This window comes from Berghia stephanieae, chromosome 13 (assembly GCF_034508935.2).
Source record: "Berghia stephanieae isolate SIO BIC M18660-M18661 chromosome 13, UCSD_Bste_1.3, whole genome shotgun sequence".
Lineage (NCBI taxonomy): Eukaryota > Metazoa > Mollusca > Gastropoda > Nudibranchia > Aeolidiidae > Berghia > Berghia stephanieae.
In genome coordinates, this window is record NC_088372.1 from 16,179,392 (window position 1) to 16,206,891 (window position 27,500).

The window sequence follows — 27,500 nt, forward strand, 5'->3', positions numbered from 1 at the left end:
ACGCAGACACACACCCCACTGTTTGTTCTTATCACTTCGTCATTAGTTACAAATTTCAAAAGGACACGCGCCATGATGTGCTCATGGTTGGTTACAGTTACAGCGGCAAATGAATGTTGTGATACAGCAATCGCCCCCCCCCCCCCCCCCCCCCCCCCCCCCCCCACTCTCCGACACAATCACCCTTGTATTATTTTGATAAAGTAAATAATAACGTTTCCTTTATTCATCCTCATGTGGAAATTTGTCTTAGGATTTGTTCGGGGGGAAGACTGGAATAATCCAGGGGTCAGCCGCAGCACAGAGCCACAAAATGAGCTAGAAGAAACAGGTATCTTGTGAAGACCACATCACGGTGGATATTCGAACTACAGTGCACTCTGGATACGTCGACGTTGCCTAAGTCTATTTTTTTTCTTGGTCCCTCCCCCTTCTTCCTATATAACATTAGTAAAAAAACTATATCTTTCGGGTATCAAGCAAAGACCGCTATTGAGTTTGAGATCACCTAAAAGTCTCATCCAGAACATGCTCAGGTCCCCACTAAGAGGAATACACTCAAGTGTTTACGCATTATAATATAACACAAAAAATAATACAGTGCATAACGGAGAGATGACTTACAAGACAATAATATCATCATCTCCTAAAACTCTAACTATACATTTGACTGTTTCCCTTCCAAAAAATATTTTCATGATTTTCCACCAGATCCAGATGGTGACATGATTAACACATAGGGGGATAGAAGGCAGTAAGTGTCCACTATGGGAGGCCAGGAACCCCACCCAGAGAGAGAGAGAGAGAGAGAGAGAGAGAGAGAGAGAGAGAGAGAGAGAGAGAGAGAGAGAGAGAGAGAGAGAGAGAGAGAGAGAGAGAGAGAGAGAGAGAGAGATTGAGGTCAAAGTATGATACCTAGCTTAGTTTGTTTTGTCTTTGACATGACAAATAAAAAGTTTGGCTTCTGTTTTGCATGCATAGCTCAGTTTGCTTTTTTTTTTTAAATTTTAAATTGTGGGACTTGATATTGCTGTTGTTCAACTACAAAAACAAAAACCAACAAGCAGGCCTGTAAATCTTCCAACAATTGTCAGATTTCCAACAGTACGATTTTGCTCAATATATTCTTTTAAGTGCTGACTGACATTAAAAAAATAAAAATTAAAAGTAAAAATAAAATTCGTAACGTCTAAAAAAATCAACCAACAAAAAAAAAAAAGAAGTTTTATTTCGTGCTTCGAAAACAATCAGTCAGTTTTTATTCCGTTCGAACGGTTTAAGAAAACAGAAGCCCAACAAGCAGTATTGCAACTGCTGATAAGGGAAGTAAGGCAGGAAATAATACTTGAAGACCATGGAATGTATTGGTTACCTCCCATGAACATTGGATTTTGGTACGCTTGGATTCAAGCACGATATTTGAATTTGGCTTCTCCTGAGAACGTGCAAGAGCCCAGCAAATACTTTATTTTGTTCCAATGTACCAATTTTAAATAAACATTTTAAAAAAAATTCTAACCGGAAACTCGATTTATACTGAACAAGTCATAAAAAAAATACAATGAAGAAAATATTAGGATATTTACTTTATTGATACACATTGCATATATTACTATTGGACAGGGGTTTTATTTCTCTTTCCTTTTATTTATAGTATAACAATAGACAAAAGTAAAAGTATACCTTGCACTGACTAGAAGCACACAACTTTTGAACACAATAATAAAATGTTACATAATAAGACAACAAAAAAAATCTGAATATTTTCTTGAAATTGAAAAAAAAAAAAAAAACCCAAACAAAATCTGAATTTCACAATTAAATCTGCATAACCCAAAATAGATTACTTCCCACGTTGTTTCTACGATTTCTCATCTAACAAAACGCTTTTAACTTTGTGCTTTCATAAAAGGCACATATAGAACATATACATTTCTTACAAAATCGAATATAATTTCATCCATTTAGCTCAAAAGTTTTTGGTTTTAAAAATCAAAAAATTGAACAAAATTGGCTAGTAAAAATGTCTGTAACTCCCGATTAAATCTATATAAATGGCAAGTCTGTAGCATGCTTGTCTAGGCTTCAACTCCACAATGGCACCTCAACAACTTCATTTCTTGTATGATCAAGGCGAATCATACAAATTCCTTCAGAGCCATGAGGCCCATGGGGCTGGAGCTTATCCCAGTTTCTATAGCATGACGCAGACGATAGCAATTGATTGCTACACTTAACCTTAGGATAGGACGTTAGTCACAAGTACACAAAGTACTTTCTACCAGAACTAAGAGACCCAGCTTCATAATCACCGCTGACTGGACAGGGGGCTCTGGGGAAATCACGACTTCACCCGGGATCAATCTCGTTCCTTTGCGCATGAAGCGAGTGCTCTACCAACGGAGCTATTGGGCCACCCGTCAATCATACAATACAATGTAAATTAAACACAAACGCCGCTCAAAAAATTCCATCTGTAGTTTCTGTACGCAGAACAAATGTTACTATCATTAAAGAGTCTCTTTAATGAGAGAAGGGGGTCCCAATAGCTCAGTTGGGAGAGCACTCGCTTCACACTCAAAGGGACCAAGATCGATCCGCAGTTGAGATACATTTTGACCCCCTGTCCACCCAACAGTGAATGGGTAGATGAGTTGGTTAGTACTTTTGCGGAAAGTACTTTGCAATAGACTAGCATCCTTTCCAAAAGATAGCAAGCGATTGCTATTGTCTGTTTCGTGCCATAGAAACCGGGATAAACTCCGGCTCCATGGAGCCAATGGCTCTGAAGGACTACTTTTAATGAGAGAAGCATTGCCAAGTTAGTAAAGGCTGAAGGACGAGACATGATTTCACTAGTTTTTAAATTCCAAAATATCCAGATTTTTTTTCAACATATTAAAGTCATTAAATCAAAGGCAACACTCATTGCAAAGTCTGTTAACAGAAGGGATCATGTGAAGATGAAAAGGATTAGGGATGAAATAACACTTTGCCAATAGTGATTTAAAAAGCAACACAGATTACATGCGCGCCGCAGAGAATCGTGATTAGTGGAGACAGCTGGCCGGCAACATGCTCAAGAGCACAAGCCACGATGGATGATGAACACTTTGCAAATGAATCTGATACATCCAAATCCATTTGGAATCATAACTCTCTAAGATGACAGACAGCCAAGAGGCTCATCCACAAAGCCACCACTCATACTCCCTTGCCTCTGTGCAATCCCAGTGTCCTGTATTAATAAAAAATAAATCAAAACAAATAAATCTGACATGGTGTTTTTTGTTTTTCTTTGCAAAAATAAAACCCAAATTTTGTAAACAAAATTCCAGAATTTGCAAGCTAAAAACAGCAAAATTTGCATAGAATTTGCAAAATATTTGCAAATAATTTTCCTAAAAACCCATAATCATTTCATGAAAGAGAAAGGTAGATATTTGTTTGTTTTTAAGGGTTTCACGGCGCTTGCAGCAAATGTAAGGTCATATCAGCGCCAGTAAAATAAAAGAAAATGAGATAGTAAAAAAGAAACTACTCTTGGTTAGTCATCTTTCACTGTCACGTTCTACACAAGCTATCAAATTAAAAGAAAAAAAAAATCGTCTTTTTTTATTATTATTGCTTTGTTGTTCTTGTTTTTTTTATTTTTCTTTGCAAAATCTAGAAAATTTGAAAAAAATTGCAGATTTTGCGGCCACAATGCAAATCAGTGATATGCGATGCAAAAAAAAAAAAAAAAAACTGCCATACCATACAAATAGATATTTGGAATAAATAATCACTATATTACCAGAATTCAGAAAAAAAAATTTTTTTTTAAACACCTAAAATTAACATTTATTCCAATACTTTAGCATTGATATTAATTAGGGGCAAAAATGTCATTCTCCTAGTAAAAAAAGAATTTGGATAAAATTATGCATGCCTCCTGCATGTGACTGATGTAGAAAATAAATATGAAAAAAAAGTACAGATGGGCTAAATGCCCACTTACTTTATTTACTTCTGTTGTTATGTGGAATGGGCTGGTAATTAATAATTTTATGGGTCTCCGTTTTTTAGCCTATCCAGCTAAAAGTACGCACATTCTGAGTGTGAAGGAGAACTTTTACAAAATAAATTTACTCTTTTACATTTACACCGTTACCCAAGCAGACCTCTCAAAAACCTATGTTTGTTTCTCTTACACATTTTAATGATATAAATTTTTTTTTTTTTTAAATAGTGAGTTAACCATTAAAAAACAAAAAAACATAGTTTACAGAAACAATCGGAAAAAAATCTGGATGTTTTTCCTTCCACCATATTTTATAACTTTTATTGCAAAAATTATACCTCTATTTCATTTTTATCAACACCTGAAAAAAAAACAACAAATCAAGTATGTCAAAAAGTCTACAAAATAATTATTGACGTGCTCCACAGACTCTTTGAACTGGTCTAGGGGTGATGATTGGTCTATTCATAAATGAGGAAGTCTTTTTTTGGGGTTTTTTTTTTTTTTTAAATAATCAAATATGACCAAAGTAAGCAAAATAGATGAAAATTAAGGAGTTCCGTAATCGCAAAATATATCATATCCGGAATTTCCTCAAAAAAATCAGGAAAGTTAACAGGTTTGCTTTAGCATGCAAGGCAGCAAATTAGTTATGACTAATTTCATGTCACTCAAACGATGTCATTATTTCTACAACTTACTTTCTTCAGGCCTTTTAGATCACTGAAGGATGTCTTTAATGACACAATTTGCAAGACTTCAAAACCACAAATAACCCTCTGAGTCATGTTGATTTCACAATGATTTTATCAATGCACCGGTAATGTATTTCCATCATTGGCATGTCTCAACAATGTTGACTCCTGAATTTAAATAAACAACAATTAAACATTCAAACGAAGGAACTTACACTGTATCATAGTATGGAAACCAGTAAGTTAATTTTAACTCACAAAAGTCAATGTCACGGAGACTTGACAACAATTCGTAACTCTCATGAGAAAAATAAAAGCAGCAGTCAACATAACCCTATCTGCACTATCTGTAATAGAAGTTTGGTTTTTAAAAAATGGAATTTCTACTAATTTTTAATAACAATTAGTAGGTTTGATTAAGTATCTGGATTTAAATTCCTTACATTGGTGATACAATAGGCTTCAACAGTCATGACGTCACTTCCCTCATAATGATGCATAGTAACTTAGTAACTGGTTCTAAACTATTGGAACAATGGCGAGGCCTTATGAAATAGTTCTCCAATGAGCTTAAAAGTGTATCCAGAGGAGAAAAACATAAATCTGATCATGTTTTGACTTTTATACATTCAGATCACATGACATGTTAAAAGGTTCTAGCCATCATGAAGAATACAAAGTACTGATTATCTTTGTTTAGAACCAAGCTGCTCGTTGCTGGATGGACTTGACATCAGACTATTGAATCCAATTGAGGAGGAGGAGAAGTGTTTTTTCTGCCTTTAAATAAACAAAGCAAATCTGAAACACCCGTCAAACATTTCCTTCTTTACTCAGTTCCAGTGTAGGGCGGGGTTACCACTTATTGAAGAGTAAAATTCTTTTGATAGAGATATCTAGTTGAACAGATAATCAATCCACAATGACTATTTTTTATGATTACTTTTCACCTCCTTAACCTGCATTTAAATATTTTTCAAATTTAAAATAAGTTGTCATGCAATTAAACGAAATATGTATAATAATACTTCCATTTTCTTTTTCTAAAATATAAAATAAAACTTGAGCATTTATATAGCACAATATCCACTAAACGTGCTCAAAGTGCTTTACAAGGGTCCCATGCCAACAGCAACACTTAACATGTAGGATGACACATGATGCCTGTTAAGCGATATTACAATTTTATTCTGACAGAGACAACACTGTTAGTGGCCAGGTACTCATTTTACATCCCGAGTACAGTGAGAGAATGTGAACAAAGAGCCTTTTCCAAGGACTCCACTATGCGTCACCCAGAGCAGGACTCGAACCCTGGACCTTCCGATTCAAAGGCGGCGAGTGTTATACCACTAGACCACATAGTGGCACAATATAAATAAAAGCATGGGGATCAAAATTGACCAAATGTGGTAAATTAGTTCTGTTAATCATACACAATTCGACTGCGACTAAAGATTTTATATTTGCCAGAGGTTCTGGCATGCATGGAGTAAGACATCTTTCAAATAAAATCAAGATATTTACCTTAACATTTTCTTTTCTTTTCTCTCTCTGTCTATAGTACATTTCACCCCTTAGGTTCATGAACAACAACCTTGCTTTTTCTTGGAGCATTCTGGGCTATCTTCATACAATTGGAAAGAGTCAATCCAGGAATCTAATTCATGTTGCTTCGCGGCCACTTTGGCTGTAGAACATAAAGACGTAATAATAGAAGTAAAGGATTGATTGGAATTGAGTCAAGACGTTTTAGCAGAAAAAGATATTATTTCATTAAATTTCAGATGGCATTACCAGATTAAAAGTATTAAAAACATAGCCTTCAAAGTTTCCAAAAGGGGGAATTAATTACATTTGTTGTATTGTAGCACATGTCAAGTTCATCTCTCAAATTAGAAACTTTTTAAACAAAACAAAACGATCAGCCTAAGCATCCAGCAAATGAACAATTTGGAATGGTACTGGGTAAACTGATCGTTTGTTTCTTAGAGCGACTAACAATGCTAAAAAGTGTCCTGGAATTACAGCTCTGGTCAATTAGTTTACAATAATATTCTTTTTTCTGTCAAAATGGGTGCTTGTCATGTCCTCTATAAATAGTTTGTAAGTGTGCTGATTTTCATCATTGCTGGTTTTCAGCTGCTCGACCAAGCTGTCAGACTCAATGGATGCTCTCTGTAAACCAAAGAGCTGATGCACCCTCATGCAGAGTTCTTTTTCACAGATTTTTCAAAGTTTTACGTGGAGCATCGTAGAAATTTTCAGCTTGCAAATCATCATCATGGCATCTAATTGAAATTATCTCCCTTAGATCATTGGTGATATTGTCAATGTCAATTCCGGTTTTAACATACCGTCATATTTTCGAAGGGCTAAACATATTAATTAAAATAGTAATAACACTTTCATGAGTTATCTTAAAATTTTTTATGTTAACATTGTTATTTGACCTAACCCAGTCATATTCTCTACCTTTGTTGAGTATTGGTGTTAGAACATATTGTGTCAAATCGTGATCTGAAAAAACTGATTTCAGTCGTTGACCATAATATTATGCGGTAGAGTTGAAATATAGAATATAGTATCCTAAAATAACCAAAAGCTCACTTGAATTGTTATCGATTGTTTTAAGAAGAGTATTAAATTCAGTGAAGAATCCGTTGAGTTGTTGTTTACTAAAGTGAGTGGATGGTAAAGAAAAATTATGATGGTGTTAAACACTGTAACTTTGGCACATTCAAATGATTAATAAGTCGTAATATTTTCAATAGTATATAAATAATTCATATTCAGCCTCCCGAGAAGGGTGGGAAACAATTATTTTTAGCAATATCACATGTGTCTTTTAGATCCACGGTATGTATTTCTGTGTGACTTAAATATAGAGCTAAAAAACAAAACAAAAACAAAAAAAACTTACCTGCATAATCAAAAACATTTTTCACATTGAAACCACTGACAGCCGAAGTTTCAAAATATTTTATGCGCTCTTCGTTGCAAAAAGACTTTATCTCCTAATAGGATAAAAAAAATTTTTTTAAAAGATCAATCAAGCTATTATCTACATATAAAAACATAACTTTTAAGTACTGGCATTGTACATAAGAACACAGCTTTGAAAAAAGGGAAAAGAGAAAAGAAAAGTCAATTTTCTGTTAATGCACATAGATATCATAAATAAAAATCTGAAATGAAAACAAGGACAGACATTAAAATATTGTTTAAAAGTAAGGGTAGAGGAAGGGTATTTTTAATAATATAAACAAAGAAAGAGCATTTACCATAATTCAGAAATTAGAAACAAAATTTGGAAACGGGAATTCATGAGGGAAATAACGAACTACTATACTCAAGGATAATCACAATTTATGAATGGGATTACAATAAATGGTGATGTTATGTGCTTTGCTGAGATTGTGTAGTAACTTTCCAGAATGGATATTGTTGCAGACTAGGCACAAACAGACAAAATAGTAATTTCAATCAAAGAGACCGACATCAATCCAAAATACATTATTTCAACCATTATTCACCTAGTTCAGAGAGGCCAGTTGGTTTTCTTTTAAGATAATTTGAAAATATTTTCAACAATTTCAAAACATTAATTATTCAAATGTGCCTTTCAGATCTGCTGTTTGGAATATCGTGTGACACACACACACACATACACAAATCGGAATCACAAAAAAAAAATGATACAACTCAATATACAGTAATAATGGGAGAAAATCCAGAATTTTACACAAGAAAGTAGGGCAACTCTACAAGCCAAATTTCTATATTCTATTATGCAAACAGCCAAACAGTACAGAGATGCCAACCTCAAGAACCAGAAATGTCTAATCCAGCACAGTCCCCATGTCAAGAGTAAAAAAAAAAAACAACTCTAAGCCTTATTTAATTAAAACCACACTCGTGGATGTGACTGAAACCCCCCCCCCCCCCCCCCCCCCCCAAAAAAAAAAAAACAATCTCTGCCCCTAAAAATTAGACTGCCTGGATCCCCCTTCCCCCCCCCCCCCCCCCCCCCCCCCTCCCCCTTCCTGATGGCCGGGGTCCACCTTTCCTGCTTCTCTCATACGTGCCAAAAATCTGATAAAGTTTCATGTCCAATCAACACAAATTGACTTACCTGAGGAGTAATGCATCTCTCTTCTTCTGCATCAACCTTGTTTGCCACAAGTACACACTTGCCATTAGGAGCAAAATCCCTCACAGTTGGGGCCCAGTAATTTACTATTTCATTGAATGATGTCTAGAACGAGACAAATAAGAAAATAGAAGGAATGAAATTGATATCACTCAGCTCTTTGTTATAGTTTTTTTTTTAATTTTTAGCCAGCTATTTTTACAACTAGTTCTCACTAAATTCTATTAATTAGACTATAAATGTTAAAGGTTACACAAAGTTTTGTGTGTTGGTACATTATATCCGGATGGCAGATGTGATTATTTTATCTAAACAGTATTGATAGAAAACAAAATGTATGAACTTTCTCAAACTCAAATGAGAACTCCATTGAGCTGAGTGTGAGTGCCTTGACTGCCAACACAATGAAGCATGTTACAACATGAATGAAAGTTTGAAATACATACATTCCATAAATCTGAATCATCAAATGGCATTTAATCCCAAACAAAATTAAGTTTAGATCTTGAATCAACAAATATCAATAGACTAGAAATAAACAGAGTGGCGTAATTGTGCATCTGAAATATATATAGCTGCCATGATTTTGTTTTTCCTGGATAATAATAACTGAATTTTCTTAAGGGTAAGCTTTACAATTCATTTCTGACTGTCAGTAAAATCGATTCATACTGCTGCTATTATTATCATTGATCATATCTCTTACACGATGATAACACAATGTCAAGGTTTGGTTTAAACTCATTCAAAATATCACTTATAATAATGAAAAAGCAGTGGATGCAAATAATAAAATAAAGTCTCATAGCAATACAAATATTACACTAACTTACAATAATTTCCCTTCTTCTTGTCTTGTCAAATCGTTAAAAGTAATGTTAATATATATATAAGAATTATATTTGAACTACTAACACTTAATACAAACCCTGTCAGTGAGACTGAATGTGAGCATACAGCAATGGGCACCTCTTAAGTACAATGGAGTCATATTACGGAAACGTTCACAACCAGCAGTGTCCCATATGAACATGCTTTGGTGGACATTTACATCCTTCTTTACAGAGTAATAATAGTGGGCTGAAAAGAAAAACCAATTGAAGTATTAATAATAATAATAATAACAATAACAATAATAACAATAATAATAATAATAATAATAATAATAATAATAATAATAATAATAATAATAATAATAATAATAATAAAAATAATTAATAATGATAACAAACTCAGTGACTCAAGAATATCTAATAATAAAAAGAAAGTCAATCTAAAATACGTCTTTGATCAATTGTTTCCTAAGCTGATCACGCTTGCTTATTCGCTCTCACCTGCCAGGCGGAGTTGTCGTACCAATAAGGTCGCAGGTTCAAACCCCACCACCGCAGCGAAAATTTTTATTCTCTATTGTCTTCTGGCACTTTTCTACTCACTTCACCTCACGCTTGCTTATTGCAATATAGCATGTCTCTAACACCAGATTTCAATAAACATACCACAAAGATAAAAGGGTGGCTGTGACAGAAAAATACGATTTGGTTTTTAAATAAATAAGAAAGAAGAGTAAACTAAGCCAATCACCATGTCTTTATTCTAATATATTATCTGTATAATCAGATGATTTAATGGATGGTAGCGAAAGAAATAGAAATGGAGAGAGAGAGAGAGAGAGAGAGAGAGGAGGAGAGAGAGAGAGAGAGGAGAGAGAGAGATAGAAGAGAGATAGAAAGAGAGAGAAAGAGAGAGAAAGAAAGAGAGAGAGAGAGAGAGAGAGAGAGAGAGAGAGAGAGAGAGAGAGAGAGAGAGAAAGAAATATTCCTAGAGTTATGAAATTTGTGGCTCGAAATTCATAACATCAAGAGCATTTCTAAGTCCTTAAAACATATTGAAAATGAAAGTTGATGTCCAGAGTGCACAATTTAAGGATTATGAAGTGTTATTTAATCATTGTGAGGGTAAATTGTTAAATCTGTATAATTAACTATAGCGGTACAATTGCGGCTATGTGGTCTTGTGGTATGACACTCACTTTTGGATTGGAAGTTCCTGGGTTCGAGCCTCGTTCTGCACATAGTTGAGTCCTTGGAAAAGGCTCTTTACTCACATTCTCTCACTGTACTCGGGTGTAAAAATGAGTACCTGGGCGTTAACAGCGTTGTCTCTGTCCCAAAAAATTATGTCGCCTTACAGTAACAGACGTCATGTGTTGTCCTAAATGTTAAATGTTGCTGTTGGACAGGGACCCCTTGTAAAGCGATTTGAGCAAGTTTAGTGGACATTGCGCTATATAAAAGCTCAAGTTAAGTTAATGTCTGTCTCCTAAAAACTACAAGGTTTTAACTTTTCAAATAGGCAGGCCTGTGTAGTGTAATATAGATGAACTAACCTACAAAATTGGGACTATATGTTTTGGAATGGACCCCAGTCATGAAGTAATTAGCTAGGGATGTTTTCCCCACAGCCATTTCTCCAACCAAACAAACCTTGCATCTGACAGGCATTGTCACAATAAAAATAATAAAACCTGAAACCAAATTTAAAAGTTTACATAAATCAGTGCATCCATAGAAAATATCGAACAATTATCTTGGGTAAAAAAAACTGAGCGAATATTTTTAATTTTCAAAAAGTCGACGAAAAATAAAGGAGATGGACAACACTGCATAACATAGAGCAAACTTACAACTTCATTTTTTTTTGCTTATGCAACTCATAATGAGAAATATAAGCATAATAATAATAGTGCAGTAGTGGGTTAATTCTAAAATGGTGAGTCCCTTGGCCTTGAGCCTCTTGAGTGAACAAAGAGAAGAAGGCTACAATCGGGGTGTCGTGTTCGTAGCCATTGTGAATTATTCAAATTAGATTTATCAATGGGACGACAGACTGCATTTTGTCAAGCTACATTAATCAGCGTGCTGTAAAACTGAACGGCCTTGTTTTCTGGGGAGTTTTTTTATACACCAAAAGATCTGTAACATTAAGGGTAACAGTTACGAGTTTAAAATTCATGACAACAGTCCAGTGAAACGACTCCTTCCATGCATTGACATTGTGTATTTTGAAGCAGGCCAATTCATTGTGGTAGGCACCATTACAATTGTCATTGACTTTTTTTTTACAGATTAAAAAAAAACAAAAAAAATTGATTGATGGTTGTTAATCATGATTAAGAGGCCGAGTAGGATATTAATATTAAACCTGGTCCAGAATTTTTTTTTTTTAATTCACAAGGTCTTCCACATATTCCTCAAGCTAAGGGAAACAACCCCAAGTGTTCTTAACTAGATACTTTGGTAAACGTCCATTTGGCACTCCAGCAGTGAGCTGATAAATGGCCTAGTTGTTGTGATCCAATTTTTCGGATTTTTCAGCGATGGGTCTAAGAAATAAATTTCATAGATTTTATTGTTTATGGACGGATTTTAATGATTTATGTCTTGGTTTCTTCATAGATCTTGGATAATCCAGGGTGTTAGCTTTGGATAATAAAAAAATCAGAAATTGGTAAATCAAACTTCTTGGTAGGACAATTTAACATCTTTAACTCTTTAATAAAATTAAGTTCAGCGCAATGTTTTATCCCACAGCCTTGAATGCATTACAGAAAAATCCTAACTGGAATGTCAGCGACCATTTTTGAAATCCAAATGGCGATCACTACAGAAAATGCAACAGATTAAAGTTACTCAGCCTTTAAAAATATGCATAACTTTTCTTCTCCTCACCTGATTTTATTTCAAAATTTTGGTACCATTAGAATTGGTGTTGAAAAACGCAGGAGGCCTTCTGCACATTCCTTGAGCTAAGGGAAACAACCAAGTATTCCTTTACCTAATCCTAAGCAAAGAAAACGAAGTGACTATTTCTCCAAATGCTCGGGAAAATAAACTATTTCTCTGAGCTGCTTCCATTCTCGATGAATGTGTGAGTATGTGCATTTATTGAGGTTTTATTTTGCAGATGGTTCTATTCCCACTTTCTGTTCCTAGATACACTTCTATCCTACATGTTTGTATCGTCATGTCTTGCAACCTATGTTTCCAGACCTGCACTGACAGCACTGTTGATACACATGAGTTTGTGCATGTGTGTGCATTTTTTGGGAGGTTTTCTTTTGCCAATGGGAAAACTATATATATGCATCAGGCCTAGATTATTTGAAAGTGGCAATACCTCATACATTGCTGAATGAGGTGAAAGCATCTATTACAATTGCCATCTAGAAGTACTAAGTACTTTTTTGCGGGTGATTGGATGTGGACCACGTGAGACTAGCTCTAGGGGTGTTTCTTTCCTTGCTTTGTCTAATATTTCTTCTATTCCCACCTTTCTGTTACACTTCTATCCTGTCTGTGCTATCCTTTCTTTCAAACTCTTCCTGTCTTGGGACTTTGGTTTTGGTATTTAGGTCTAATTCAGTTCTCTCTTCTATTCCTATTGTGCTGCGTGAAGTGCACAGCCCTGGTACAGAGTCGATGCATGCGCCATTTGAATTTCAAAACTAACCTAAAATGGCTGTAAACATTTGAATTATAGGATTTTTCTGGAATGAGTTTGAGGATGTGGAATAAAACTTTGCCCTGAATTTAATTTTATTAAAACGTTACAATGTTAAATTGCTATTTGGTTTTATGGTATGACACTCGCTTTTGGATCTGAAGGTCCTGGGTTCGAGCCTCGCTCAGCGCATATTTGAGTCCTTGGAAAAGGCTCTTTACTCACTGTACTCAGGTGTAAAAATGAGTACCTGGTCGTTAACAGTAACAGTGTTGTCTCTGTCGGAAAAAATGTATATTGTCTATTAGGTGTCATGTTTCGTCCTACATGTTAAATGTTGCTCAGTGGTACCCTTGTAAAGCGCTTTGAGCATGTTTAGTGAATATTGTGCTACATAAAAGCTCAACTTTTTTTCTTTTAAATTACATGCCCCAACTGGAATTTTGATTTACGCATTTCTGGTTTTTATTAATCGAAGTGGCAATTCGGACTCGAGTAAGTCTGAATAGATAGTCTCCTGTGGCTTTCTGGATTCAAATTCCAATGTGCGTGAGCAGTGAAACAAAATGCGGCAGGGACAGCGGGCAGAACTGATAAAGAAACAGAAGAAGAGTTCCTAAGAAATTCTGTTGTGCTCACATCAGACTGGCTTAGCTCATAACCCCTGCTTCGGACTTTAGAAGGATTGATGCTTGTCTGACACTATCATCAGAAAATGTAAAAAATAAAATTGTCCTGATTTTATTTGGACATCGAGTTGTTTTAACAAGGCCTTTCCTTTAGACGACAGTTACTTTAACTGATTTTGTTACTTTTGAAGAGTTTTAACTCTTTTCTTTTTAATTTCTCACTGGACTTCCAATTGATCCATGATTGTGTCTTTCTCGTCAAATAAAGTGGGTTTAGCTACCTGTTGATAGCAACTAGAATTGTTATTTTTTTATTTGTATCAATTCTATGTAATTATTATGATCAATAGTTTAAAATATATATTTTTTAAATACACTGCCATGGAAGACTATTCAGACTTTCAGACTGAGTCCAAATAACCCGTTGATTGGACATGAGCACTGGAATTTGAGTCCGAATAGCATCGGGAGACTAGTCAGACTCTAGATACCCGCATCCTTTTTAATTATCAAAAGGGAGTGAGTATTTTCCGCCGGGCGGAAAATAACCCTTTTTACTTATTCTCCGCCGGGCTTATCCTAGGGTCTTGTGACCCCCGGTCGTGTCAAAGGTCACATCCGGTCGACCGTGGCGCCAACCGCAAAGCCATGATTGTTTTGTTCGATTGTCAATGATTGTGACTCTTGATTTCCAAGCACTTTTTCATCTTATCAACAATTGCAAAAATGCAGTTAACCAATTGCAGACTGAGACTGATACCATTTTTATTCGTCAGGATTCTGTAGAGGTAAGAATTTGACTTTTCTTCTTTTTGTTTTTTTGCTTTTGTTTTTAACAAGGCTCGGACTCAGGACAGTAAAGTGTATATCGAGCAATGCCGATGGCGATATGAGTATGAGGAGATAGATGAATGAATGAGAATGTAATTGTATTGCAATAACAACACGCCTTGCCGACTGTCACGTGTGCCATGTGTTCTGCACTCCAATGTGATCTTTATGGATTAATCCTTCGTTGATTTTACTTCTAATACTGTGTAACTGTGTGCATTGTAATTGTAACTGTAACAACTGGGCAGTTTTCAGCAGCAGTGGAAGCGGTGACACAATTTTTAGAACTTTGGAGTTGGAGTGAAATTGAGATGCCTCATGATGATGATAATGACAATGATATAAGATATACAGTACTGTAATGAAAAACGATATCATTTTAACCATTACTATTTTAACAAATTTATTTATTTATTTACTATTATTGTTATTATTATTATTATTATTATTATTATTATTATTATTATTACTATTATTATTATTATTATTATTATTATTATTATTATTATTATTATTAACTTAAACAATGACATTGGTATGTGCCATTTTCACTGCAGTGAATTTAATTTTTTTTTTTTTTTCGTTGACAGCTAACATGAAAGAGTCCAGTTGACGGTACTGGCACTGTCCTGACAATCAAGAAAGATAGCTGGCTCAAGATGTGTTGTGGCAATCTTGTTAATCAGCAAACCATCATCTGTGCCAGCAGAGCAGAGTATCTGCATGCACTTTTTGAAACTGGTTAGTACTGTTTTGAAATCTCCATATAGCGCCTTACATTTTTATTGCAGAGATGCCAACCAGTACAAGTTTCCCGTGTTCTGTACGGTTTTTCTTCCGAAGTACGGGCATACGGTTTTATCATGAAAAATACGGGATTTGGTTGAAGTGAAAAATCCACGAAATTACGATCACAACATGAAAAGTGTTTTCATGCAGAAGAGCTTTCATTATCGATACTGAATTTTGCGAATCTTGCCCAGCCTAGTGCTATATAACTATGAGTAATTCACTGCCCTTTTTCGAGTACGAGTTAACGAAGTCCGATTCGACCTTTTCGCGTTGATATCGATTTCTGCACGGCGCAATAAACACAGGTTTTTGTCCTAAAATACAGGTTTTGGTCTTGAAAATATGGGTTTTCAAAAGGCTAGGTTGGCATCTCTGTAATTGGTGATCAATACAGTACGCTCGAGCATGGGAATTTCGAACAAGTCGGGACCATGCCTGTTTGTTCGAGATTTCCGTGTTTTTTAGTTTTCCAATTTGAGTATTTTACACAGGATTTGAGGGAGGTAAATGTGGGTGGTCTTGATAAAATTCGTATTATAATTATAATCACAACTCCCCATTATTATGAACTCTGTAGAGAGTCGATAGTGAGACTGCAATTTCCTTTTCTCTGTCAGTTCAACACAATCAATTTGTGGGGAAAAAAATTCAACAGATCGCAAGGGAGTGTCCACTATATGAACGAAATAAAGGGATTAAAACTGGGAATTGTACCAAGTTTGAGATTTCCGTGATTTTGAGATTTGCAAGCTCGAGTATAAATGCTCGTTAATCTAAATGATAGTTTGTTGTCTGTCAAGAGTTTTGTCCTGTATGGTAAAGCCAATGAAATTTCAACTGTGTTGGTGATGGTGAGAATGATGGCCATTAAAAAAAAATTGGTATGTCTTTGACAAATTCAATTTATGACAATGATATTGATTATATAGACCTTTCCAAAAATTGCTAACGAAATGCCTCTTTTCTATTTCCATTTTTCAAACCAGAGCAAGATCAACCATCTTTGTGGAACTTCAGACAAAGCGGTTGCAAACAAGTGGTGTTGAATTGTCCTGTATTGAGGCGAAAGAAAAAAAATTTTCTGGGAGTTTGCGAAAGCAAATTGCATTTGATTTGGAGCTAAATCTATTTTCGCCATTTACCTTTTTTTTTGTCTCAAATAGATTTGATTTTGTAGTTCAAATTGATTAGATACTTATCTCACAAGCAGCATTAAAAAAAATAAAAACATGAGGGTAGTGCGTCATATATTAGTTTTTGTGATTACAGTGATGAATTCGTAAGATATAAATCATATTTGACCACAATAGTGTTTAACTTTTTCAGCATTTATTTTCTTAGGGAATGGGTTAGCGAATCATTTATACATTTTTTAGACAGATCAATCTACACAATTTTCGTGTTTTCTTGTCCTATGATAGTCATTATTTTGAAAATTTGTGTGTATGTGTGTTAATCATCAAATTAGACCTCCTACCATCTGAAATAACAGGGGAATACCAATATTGGCACTGCAATAAAAAAATGGATTTTTGACTACAGGTTCTCCTTTAAGGTGAAATATATCCTAGCTCAGATGAGGGTTTGTTTTAAGCGGACTGTAGTGCGTTCCAACGTGAGATAATTTTTTTTTTCATAATAAAATGTATTCACTGCCAGTTGTGACATATAGGTTGACTGCTTAGTTCTGATCTCCAGTGCTATTACATACTTGAGTACCTATCATCAGGCCTATTACACACTGAGTCCCTACCACCAGCGCTATTAGTCATTGAGTCCCTACCACCAGTCCTGTGAGTCACTGGGTTCATACCACTACTGTTAGCCACTGAGTCCCTACCTCTAGCCCTATTGGCTACTGAGTCCTCACCACCAGCCCTATTGGCCTTTGAGTCCATACCAATACCACTCGCCACTGATTCCTTACCACCAGTCCTGTTAGCCAATGAATCCATACCACTAGCCCTGTACTGTTAGCCACCATAGAGAATACAGGACTCCTAGTCTGTGTTAGCCACTAAGTCCTACCACTAGCCCTGTTAGTGTGAGCCACCGAGTCCTACCTCTAGCCTGTTAGCCACTGAGTCCCTACCACCAGCCCTATATCTGACATGGCAGTTTTTTGCAACAAAAAAAAAAAATCCCAAATTTTGCAAGTTAAAAAACCCAGCAAAATTTGCAAAAAGTTGCGATTAATTTTCCTAAAAGCCCATAATTCGTTCATGAAAGGGTTTCACGGTGCTTGCAACAAATGTAAGGTCATATCAGTTAAAAGGAAGAAAATGGGATCTAGTAAAAAGTTCTAGAATTACAATTATCCATCCCTTTCCCTTTCGATCATCTTCTCATCTATGGCCACCATGTGTCTTGTGCTACTTTTTACATTTGACGCCAGTGTGTCTAGACTAACGTCATAAATAAGGGAGTGTCGCCAAAATTCATGCAACTGGGCAGAGGTGTCAAAAATGATAGAAGGCATATTGTTTTTTTCCCCCTGAACTACCACTTAGCGGAAAATGTTTGACATGACAAAAACAATGGAACATTTATGAAGAAATCCTAAAATCCCAGATTGTCATCACTGGTCCCCACTAAATATTTTAAAATTTATTTATTTATTTTATTTTAGTTTTTTTTTGTGCAAAACATTGCAAAGTTTGCGGCCGCAATGCAAATCAGGGATTTTTTTTTTGCAGCCAGCAACGCGGCCGCAAGCGATGCAAAAAAACTGCCATGACAGTATTAGTCACTGCGACTGGTCCCCACCACACGCCCTATTGTCCACTGAGGCCCTACAGCCAGCCCTATTAGCCACTGGATCCTTATCATCAGCTTTATTAGCCAATGAGTCCCTAATGTAGGATATTCTAACTGTTCTATTATATTTGGGTTTATTTACAGGTACTATATTAAGTTAAGCCTGTTTCTGTATTGTTGATCAATAAAGAATATTGAATTGCAACAAATTCTTAGTTATTTACCTACCACCAGCCCTATTAGCCACTGAGTCCTTACCATCAGCTCTATTACTATTAGCCACTTAGTCACTACCACCAGCCCTATTGTCCACTGAGTCCCTACTACCAGCTCTGTTAGCGACTGAGTCCTTACCACCAGCCCTATTAGCCACTGAGTCCCTGTTACCAGCTCTATTGTCCACTGAGACCTTACCATCAGCTCTATTAGTATTAGCCAATGAGTCTCTACTACCACCAGTTCTATTAGCCACCATCCTATCAATAATATTAGCCACTGAGTCCCTACCGCCTGCTCTATTACTAAAGACCACTGCATCCTTACCATGATGGGGAGGGGGGGGGGGGGTATTTGACACACAGTAGAGTACCCACTGAGGCCCTACCACCAGCGCTATAGACACATAGTGGTTATTTGTTCCCATCACAGCACAGACGATGTGTAACCTTTAACGTGTCGTGAACGGATTTCCCAATCTCGTTCACGATATGTAAAATAAAGAAAAAGTTCAGAAAAAGTCTCCACCGAAGTGGGCGTTCTCCATATATGTAGAGGACATATATGGGCGGTTAAAAATGCTCTAAAAGCACATCGGGAATCGTCCCGGTACAGTCCAACTCTAAAACATAGTATGGCGGATCGGATCTGTCAGATACAAACGATAGGCAAAATAGTAGATCTAGAATTAGGCTTGGTGTCGAAGAGAAAAGAATGAAGGGTGTCACAAGCTTTTATAGGATAGACACGATGACGTCACGTTTACGTGGGAGACAGTGAACAAACACAACATGAATATTACTCACAACAGCCTGATCGAGACACGACAGTCATACCATAACAAAACACTTACAACAACAACATAAACTGATCACAATAATCAGTGACATAAAATCTTCCCCACAAACGTTTGTAGTCTGATTTAGCAACACTAGTGAGAACTAATCACACAACTAGCAGTGAGAAAGAGCAGAGTTAAGTCAACTCCCTTCATTCTCTAAATTATTTTAGTCTGGCAAGCTTGAACTTGAAGTGTGTCTCAAATCTACTGGTTAATTACCCACTGATTCTCTAACGTCTACCGCCGCCGCTATCACCCACTGATTTCCTACCATCTACCGCCACCGCTATCACCCACTGATTCCCTAATAATAACGAGGAAGGGGGGGGGGGGGGCAAATAACGACCAGATTATTTACACTACACCACGAAGGTCAGAATATGGGAGTCCGCTAAGTCTCAAAGTTCAACTTGAAAAACCCGGCGGAAAATAAGCAAATTTGTTATTCTCCGCCCGGCGGAAAATAAAAAGAAGGACTATTTTCCGCCCGGCGGAGAATAATGACAGCCTTATCAAAAACTAAATTATACCATATTCATATTTTATCAACAATCAAAAGACTAAATTAGCATTGATCTAAACTAAATATATAAACAGTATCGAGTAATAGGAATAGGAGGGTAATAATTCCCCCTGAAGAAAATAAGGCAATTCTAAATAAAATCCATCCAATTACTTCTGAGAGACCCATCACTTAAGTCCTAAAAACGGGTCACAGCCACTCGGCCATTTATTATTTATCAGCTTACTACTGATGGAGTGCCAATGGACGTTTACCATTTTCAAAATACCTGGTTAAAGATAACAAAATATAAAGTGAAGTGAAGCTACCTCAGCCTCGTGGAAAGTGAGGAAGGTCTCCCAAATAAATGTCTTACAAATGATCCACGATTAAAATAACAATAACAATATAAAGTGTAGCTACCTTGAGGAACGTGCGGAAGGTCTCCCTTCACAGGTTTTCAATCACAACACAGATAGATTTGGTTTCACAAAAGTAAACAAAGAAAGGTTCGGTCAAGAGTTGAGCGACCGTCACACTTCGTTGCGCGAACTACCACTGCCACTTTGGTCAGTTACCTTGGGCTTGAGAAAAAGAATTCAATTTTCGCTTCAATGCCAAATGAATAATCAATAAGTTTTGCACGTTTTCAGACACTCTATACGTAGTTCTTCGCACAACTAAATGTAGATTAAAGATTTGAAAAATAAATAAAATAAATAACACGCTGTCAGCCTGTTCAAATAAAGCGTCACTCAAAACTAAAAACGAAAGTAGCAGGCGCGCAGGGGCAACATGCTCTGGGGCACGTCACTAGCCTATAGCACTGCGCATGCGTCTCTCATATCAACTGAGAAAATCTTGAAATCACTTTGTAGAAAGGAAAACAATTGGATCGTAAAAAGATTCTAGAATTACAATTAAAAGGACATAAGGAAAGAGTAAAACAAAGGGGAATTGGTTCAAATAGGGAGCAAATGTAGATTCCAAGAGCACAACACCAATTACTTAAGTTTGAGATCACTTTTAAAAGTCTCACCCAGACACCAGCACAATGTCCCTAGTAAGAGGAATACACCGTAATACACGCAAATGCTTAATTCAAAATAACAAATATAACAATGCATAACAGAGAGATGATTTACAAGGAAAAAAAATATCACCTACCAAAATAGCTATGCATTTGACTGTTTCCCTCCCAGTCAAGCACTACATCCAGGGTCAAGGCAAAACTTAGTACATTCATTCCAATACAAAGACAGAAAGCAAATTGGAAAACAGATATAAGGGGATAGAAGACACAGTAAGAGCTACCCTGTCCACTATGGGAGGCCAGGAACTCCACCCAGATATATCACTTTTAAAAGGTTATTATATACATACTTTTATAAAATAAAAATATAACCACAAAACTTATTTTGATATGTGAGTAAAGAGTCTTTTCCAATGAATCAACTATTCGCCGAGCGAGGCATGAACCTAGGACATTCCGATACGAAAGTGAGTGTCATACCACAAGACCACATAGCCGCACAGATAGACAGACAGTACGCTAGTCTACCTCACACTTTTGTCCGCAAGATCTAACAAACCAACTACCCAATCGCTGCTGGGTGGCGGAATGAGCATAAACTCACTCAATCCTAGAGATTTTTGCTACTTTTCAAAATTGGAAAGAAAAAAATGTATGAAAAATGAACATGTTCATTGACATTTTTAGATGTAAAAACTTAAAAACAATAAATTTGATACCACGCCTATAATTTGTCTCAGAAAAATGTAATAAATGTATAGGCATGGGGTAAAAGTAACCCCAAGGTATACTACGGATATAGTCGGTGTTAGGGTTGAGAGAGTTAAAGATTGTCAAAGAACTTATCCCGGTATTTTGCTTGGGGTAATGCAAGGAGGAGGGGGGGGGGGGGGTTGGATGTTTGATGATAGTGTAGTTTTTTTGGGGGGGTTTCTTTTCCAGGCAAAAGCTACATTGTTTTGTTGATGGTGTGTGTAATATTGTTTTAGATAAAGTTTACCATTAAATATTGTGTTCTAGCTTGTTTTTCAAAATCCAAATGAACTTTGTAGATGTTGTTTGGAAACACCAACAAAAAAAAAATTAAAAAAAAAAAAAACAGCTACAAACTATAACCAGTTACAAACCCATTTATTGACATTTAGATCTATGTGCATAAATTTTAAAGAAAATAAATAATATGTTGAAAAGTGTAAATTCTACAATTGTTTTTATAAACGCCGCTTATACTTGTCACATCGAAGATTTGGGACGAAATTCTTAAATTTCTATGTCATTTGTAAACCCGCATCTGGGTTCGAGCCTCGCTCGGCGCATAGTTGAGTCCTTGGAAAATGTTCTTTACTCTTATTCTCTCACCGTATTTAGATGTAGAATGAGTAACTGGCCATTAACAGCTTTGTCTCAGTCGGAGAAAAAATGTGATATCGCCTAGCAGGCGTCATGTCTCGTTCTACATGGTAAGGGTCGCTTTGATCACGACTTAGTGGATATTGCGCTATATAAAAGTTCAATTTTGTTTAGCCTTTTCCTCTTATCCAATTGATTTCCTAATGTTGTGAATGGCGATTCAATCCCATGCAAATCTGACTTGAAACTGTTAACTTTGCTTCTGTTTTTTTTTTTTTTTTAAACCGTACAAATCGCGTGGAGCCTGTCGAAAATCGTTGGCCAAATAGGTAAGAAAAGTGTGATGTAAAAAAAAACAACTGAATCTTATCTCATTGGAAATGTAAAATTAGTCTTCCGTAGGACTGAATACAAATTTTGCGTAAACAGACTTCTGGTTTCAGAGTGATGGCATCTTATTTTCTAGTCTAAATATAAAATGTGGTCGCCAATAGAGATCATCCATCCTCGTTCTTTTACATCCCGTAAGTCATTAGAATCTGCCTATACATTCTGTTACTAAAATAGATCTGCCACCTCATGATTGAATATTATGTAACACATTCGTTATTTGTCATCATTCGAAGGACCGGTTACATACACACTTCCAAGGATTTCGGAACCAGAAAAGTGTAAGGTGTGACGTCACGACTCTTCATCCTTGTTTGTTTGTTTTGTTGTTTTTAAGGGTTTTACGGCGCTTGCAGCACATTAAGGTCATATCAGCGCCAGTAAAAAGGAAGAAAATGGGATAGTTAAAAGTTCTAGAATTACAATTAAAGCACAAAAGAAAAGGTGAGACAAAGGGGAATTGGTTCAAATAGGGAACAGATGTAAATTCCAAGAGCACACCGTCAAAGTACATAGTTTGAGATCACCTAAAAGTCTCATCCAGACACAAGCACGGGTCCCAACTACGAGGAATACACTCAAATGTTTACAAATCATATAATATATGTAAACTAAACATAATACAATGCATAACAGAGAGATGATTTACAAGGGAAAAAACATCATCTCCCAAAACTATAACTATACATTCGACTGTTTCCCTCCCAGCCAAGAAACTCCAGACCAGGGCCAGGACAAAACTAAGTAATCTCATTCCAAGACAATGACAGGAAACAATTGGAAAACGGGTATGGAGGTATAGAAGACACAGCATGTACCTCCCTGCCCACTATGGGAGGTCAGGATCCCCACCCAGACTCTTCATCCTTATTGCTGTAATCTATTGTACTTAGGTGGTCATTGACTAATATAAACAGTGGCGTGGTGTGTATGGCACCGGTATCTCCAAAGGCACATCGTGTCGTCTTGTACCAAAAGCAAGTGATGTTGGGCATGATAAGTGACCAGATGGGTGATATAACTCTAACTCCAATGTTGTGTTGTTGATCTCACTCGATTCAGGTATACGTATGAGAACTTGCCATTGACAGTGACGGATATTAAAAGAGCACTGGCAGTAAATATTCAAAACGGATAACATGGTGTGACACTCGCCTTCGGATCGGATGGTCCAAGGTTCGAGTCCCACTCGGAGCCGCGGGTAGTTGAGTTCTCTTCACTCACATTCTCTCACTGTGCTCATGTGTAAAATGAGTACCTGAGTTAGCAGCGTTGGCCAACGCCATCTTCTTCTTTAATTTGGCTTTCTATGTTAGAACAGTCAGCTGTCTTTAATTGATCCACTATTTATATTTTTGTAGGCCAAACTATGTTGAAAATTCTTTTTAGACACGTATTTAAAAGTCTCGTCAGAAACCACCCTTCAAAAATCGATCGACTTTGCGAGGTCCCAGGTTTGAGAGTTTTGTCAAGATGAGGGTCATTTTAATCGATCGAATTTTGAAAATGTTTTCAGGCAAAATAAATTTTGAAATTCGCGTTTTTCAAGAGTACTGCAGTTTTCTGATTAAATGAGAATGAAATGTGTTTCCCGACCTTTAAAGTTTATCATTCAAATTATTTTGACTTGAAATTAAACACCCTTTTCGTATTGGATCAGCATGGATCACACTATCAAAACAAACACAAAAAAACAGAGCACATGTCTGCTGTTGTCTTCAAATTTTGTGTGTGTGTTCAATGCTTGTTTGAAATGATACAGGAAAGAGTTTACAGTGGAAACGGGTACTCCTGTGAAAGAATATAAGCATTGAATTGTCAATACTATCGGGTAACTCATGAAGTGTAGCTCATCCAACATGTAATCATGAGGTCTGAGTTTCAATCCCTACTCAAAAACTAGACTGATGATTTTTTTTTCTAAATGATTCTAATCCGTAGTCTTCTGTCTGATTTCGGGCGCTGTTTCATACAATTCTTTTTACACTGTTCACTTTTGTTTTTATAACGTTTATATTATTTAGTTCTTGCATGGTTACCACAAATACCATCACTTCGAGTTTCAAAACAGAAAATCGCCAAAAAATTAGTTTCATAAACAATACCATTGTAATCAATGTGGTTTTAAGATCTACGTAATTAGCCGTTCCCAACAAAATCGTTTCCATAACAACGTTCAGCGTGTTCGAAATTAGCTCCCTTGCTTACTTTCTCACGTGGTTTGATCGGAGAGGGAGTCAGATGTAAAGATATGGGGCCAATATTGCTCATCAAGACAGAGACCAGTGCTAATAAAATGTTCCTTTGATGACTATGAGACCCTTTTATATCTGTCTGTTTCAACTTCTCACCATTCACTGCGTGGCATTTTCCCCTCTGAGCGGTATTTCAGTGCTAGGTCAACCTGACCCCATTAGTGGGGTCAGCCCATGGGTGGAACAGGTAGCGGTCAGTAGGAATCTGTGATGCCGCTGATGGTAATTAATTGTTGCAATATTTCATGGTATTGCTCAATTGCTAACACAAATATGAAAATTGTTCCCTCACCACAAGCAAAGCAAGGGTTTCTTTCATCATATGCCATGGTTGATAATAATGTGTCCTCTTAAGGCTGCTCATAAGAGAGGTGTCAATTTAGTGGTTTTTGAGCTATCAATGAAATTAATTTGTTGTAATTTGCATATCAATAATTTAATTCCCAGCGGCAGAAAATGATTGAACAAGCATCATGATAAAGTAAAAATGATTATCTTGACACATGCCAAGTTTTGTTGTCCGGGCAGTAAAACCTTAAAAGTTATGAATTTTTTATTGTAAATTTCTTATTTGGCATGACTTGGTGAGATCCTCATTTTCTCTCCCACAGTATTCCATGCCATGAATTAATGTCCAAATATAAGTTTAGGAATAAAATATAAACCATTAGACGAAAATAATACTAACAGTATTTTTTAAAGCATTTAACTGATTTAAATATTATGAGTTTTGGGCACATTTGAAAGCCAACTTTTTAATGGCTTGATAACTTTTTTCTTTACTTAAATCCCTTACGATTCAAGTCAAAATGATATTTTTTTATGACTGTTAGGCATTATAGTTTGAAGATGTATACGGTACTGCTTTTGTGTGGTTGTCTCAGGAAATGCCGACTTTATAGTGTCATATAGGTGCCAATGTTTAGGGTATTCTTGCATGTTGAATAAGTAATATAATGTAAGTTCAAGTTCTCTTTTTGTGCACAAGTGAATGTTTTAACTTTTTATAGACTGAAGCGTCCAGATATATATGGCAGTGATTTCCCAAAAATTAAATGATCTTGCTGTGGTATGTCTGTGGTGTTATACTGATTTGACTCTGGTTGTTATTCAATTGTTTTATCTCTAAATTTGACTGACTGGAGTTCAATGGTATATCAGATGACTTTATAAGACAATGACTAAATGTGTATGTATTCTTGGAAGAAAGTAGATGATTCTATATAACCTATGTGGACAGTGTATTCGTTTTGAATATAGTTGGTCAATAAGGAGAAAAAGGTTAATACTTGGAATAAACTATATGCCCTCATAATTTTGAATCCTCTTTTGTCCACATACTATATCCGTCTGTTTGAGCAAATCATTTAATTTAACAGTACCAGTGCTTAGTGTTAGTTATAATTGATGATTGATACTGCAATAATTGTAGCATGTCCAGTAACCTTGTTGGGTGATTGATTTTTTTCTTGTAAAGAAGTCATACTTATAGGCAGATTGATAATAAATTGAGATATTGACATCATACACAATATTGGTTTTTAGTCTTTACTGGTCAATAAAATATTATCTTTATGAGTTATTTTACCACATAAAGACATAAATCATATCAGTTTACTGTTATGATCAACACAACTGTTTGAGGGGAACGGAATTGGTAAAAACAATATACAGACTGCCAATATGATAATATTGCACAGGAACATAGATGCATATATGTACTTTTGATATTTATTAAAATTCGTGAGATACTGCCGCTGAGTTTTGAATTACAATTTTTTATATTTAAGTGCACCATAATTTACAAGCACTTAAAATTAGATCAACAATTTGTGATATTCAAAGAAAACTATTAACCACAAGAATGTCAAATTTTTACTGATGTCTAGAAAGACAACTGATTTTTCAAATCAAAATAATGAAGTGAAAGAATCTGTTATTGTTTTCCCGCTATACAGACATATTATAAGACCATAAATATCCATAATTTCCCCCATTGGACACGAATTTTAATTCAGAAAAGTGAGTGGAGCAGGCACTTATGTTGGTAACAACAAGATATGAAGTGAATAGAAAAGTGCCAGAAGACAATAGAGAATAAAAATTTTTCGCGGCGGTGGTGGGGTTTGAACCTGCGACCTTATTGGTACGACAACTCCGCCTGGCAGGTGAGAGCGTGGCTCTACCGTGTGAGCTATCCTATTGTCTTCTGGCACTTTTCTACTCACTTCATATCTTGTTGTTACCAACATAAGTGCCTGCTCCACTCACTTTTCTGAATTAAAATTCACCCCATACACCGGAGCATACTCAATGTCTCAATCGTTTCTATGTTATATGTTTGTGTTGAGAATATTGGCTATTAAGCTTAACTGCTGGTCAAAATTATTCGCGATGGTGGTGTACGAACGAATCGGCGGTCTCAAGAAGTAGGTGAGAGAGGGATCTAGTAATGACTTTGAGTTTGAAACGAATATTTTGTGTTCGTGGATAGCTCACACGGTAGAGCCACGCTCTCACCTGCCAGGCGGAGTTGTCGTACCAATAAGG

The 27,500-nt window shown here is 36.1% G+C and overlaps 1 protein-coding gene and 1 long non-coding RNA gene across 2 annotated transcripts in view; one reads left to right on the top strand and one right to left on the bottom strand.

The window, feature by feature from the left end:
• Positions 1 to 1,573: 1,573 nt before the first annotated feature.
• Positions 1,574 to 27,500, bottom strand: part of LOC144959217 (uncharacterized) — a 32,894-nt gene continuing 6,967 nt past the window's right edge. Inside the window, exons 5-12 of the mRNA XM_078891759.1 lie at positions 20,501 to 20,602; positions 11,241 to 11,378; positions 9,780 to 9,931; positions 8,834 to 8,956; positions 7,622 to 7,715; positions 6,226 to 6,388; positions 4,705 to 4,866; positions 1,574 to 3,238 (exon numbers count right to left, since the gene is read on the bottom strand). Coding sequence (XP_078747885.1) covers positions 6,282 to 6,388; positions 7,622 to 7,715; positions 8,834 to 8,956; positions 9,780 to 9,931; positions 11,241 to 11,378; positions 20,501 to 20,602 — 716 coding nt within the window. The 3' untranslated portion in view covers positions 1,574 to 3,238; positions 4,705 to 4,866; positions 6,226 to 6,281. The remainder of the gene's footprint in view (positions 3,239 to 4,704; positions 4,867 to 6,225; positions 6,389 to 7,621; positions 7,716 to 8,833; positions 8,957 to 9,779; positions 9,932 to 11,240; positions 11,379 to 20,500; positions 20,603 to 27,500) is intronic.
• Positions 14,635 to 16,823, top strand: LOC144959119 (uncharacterized). The gene is made up of 3 exons (XR_013642565.1): positions 14,635 to 14,771; positions 15,405 to 15,555; positions 16,593 to 16,823. It is a non-coding gene; the product is annotated as an uncharacterized LOC144959119 (long non-coding RNA).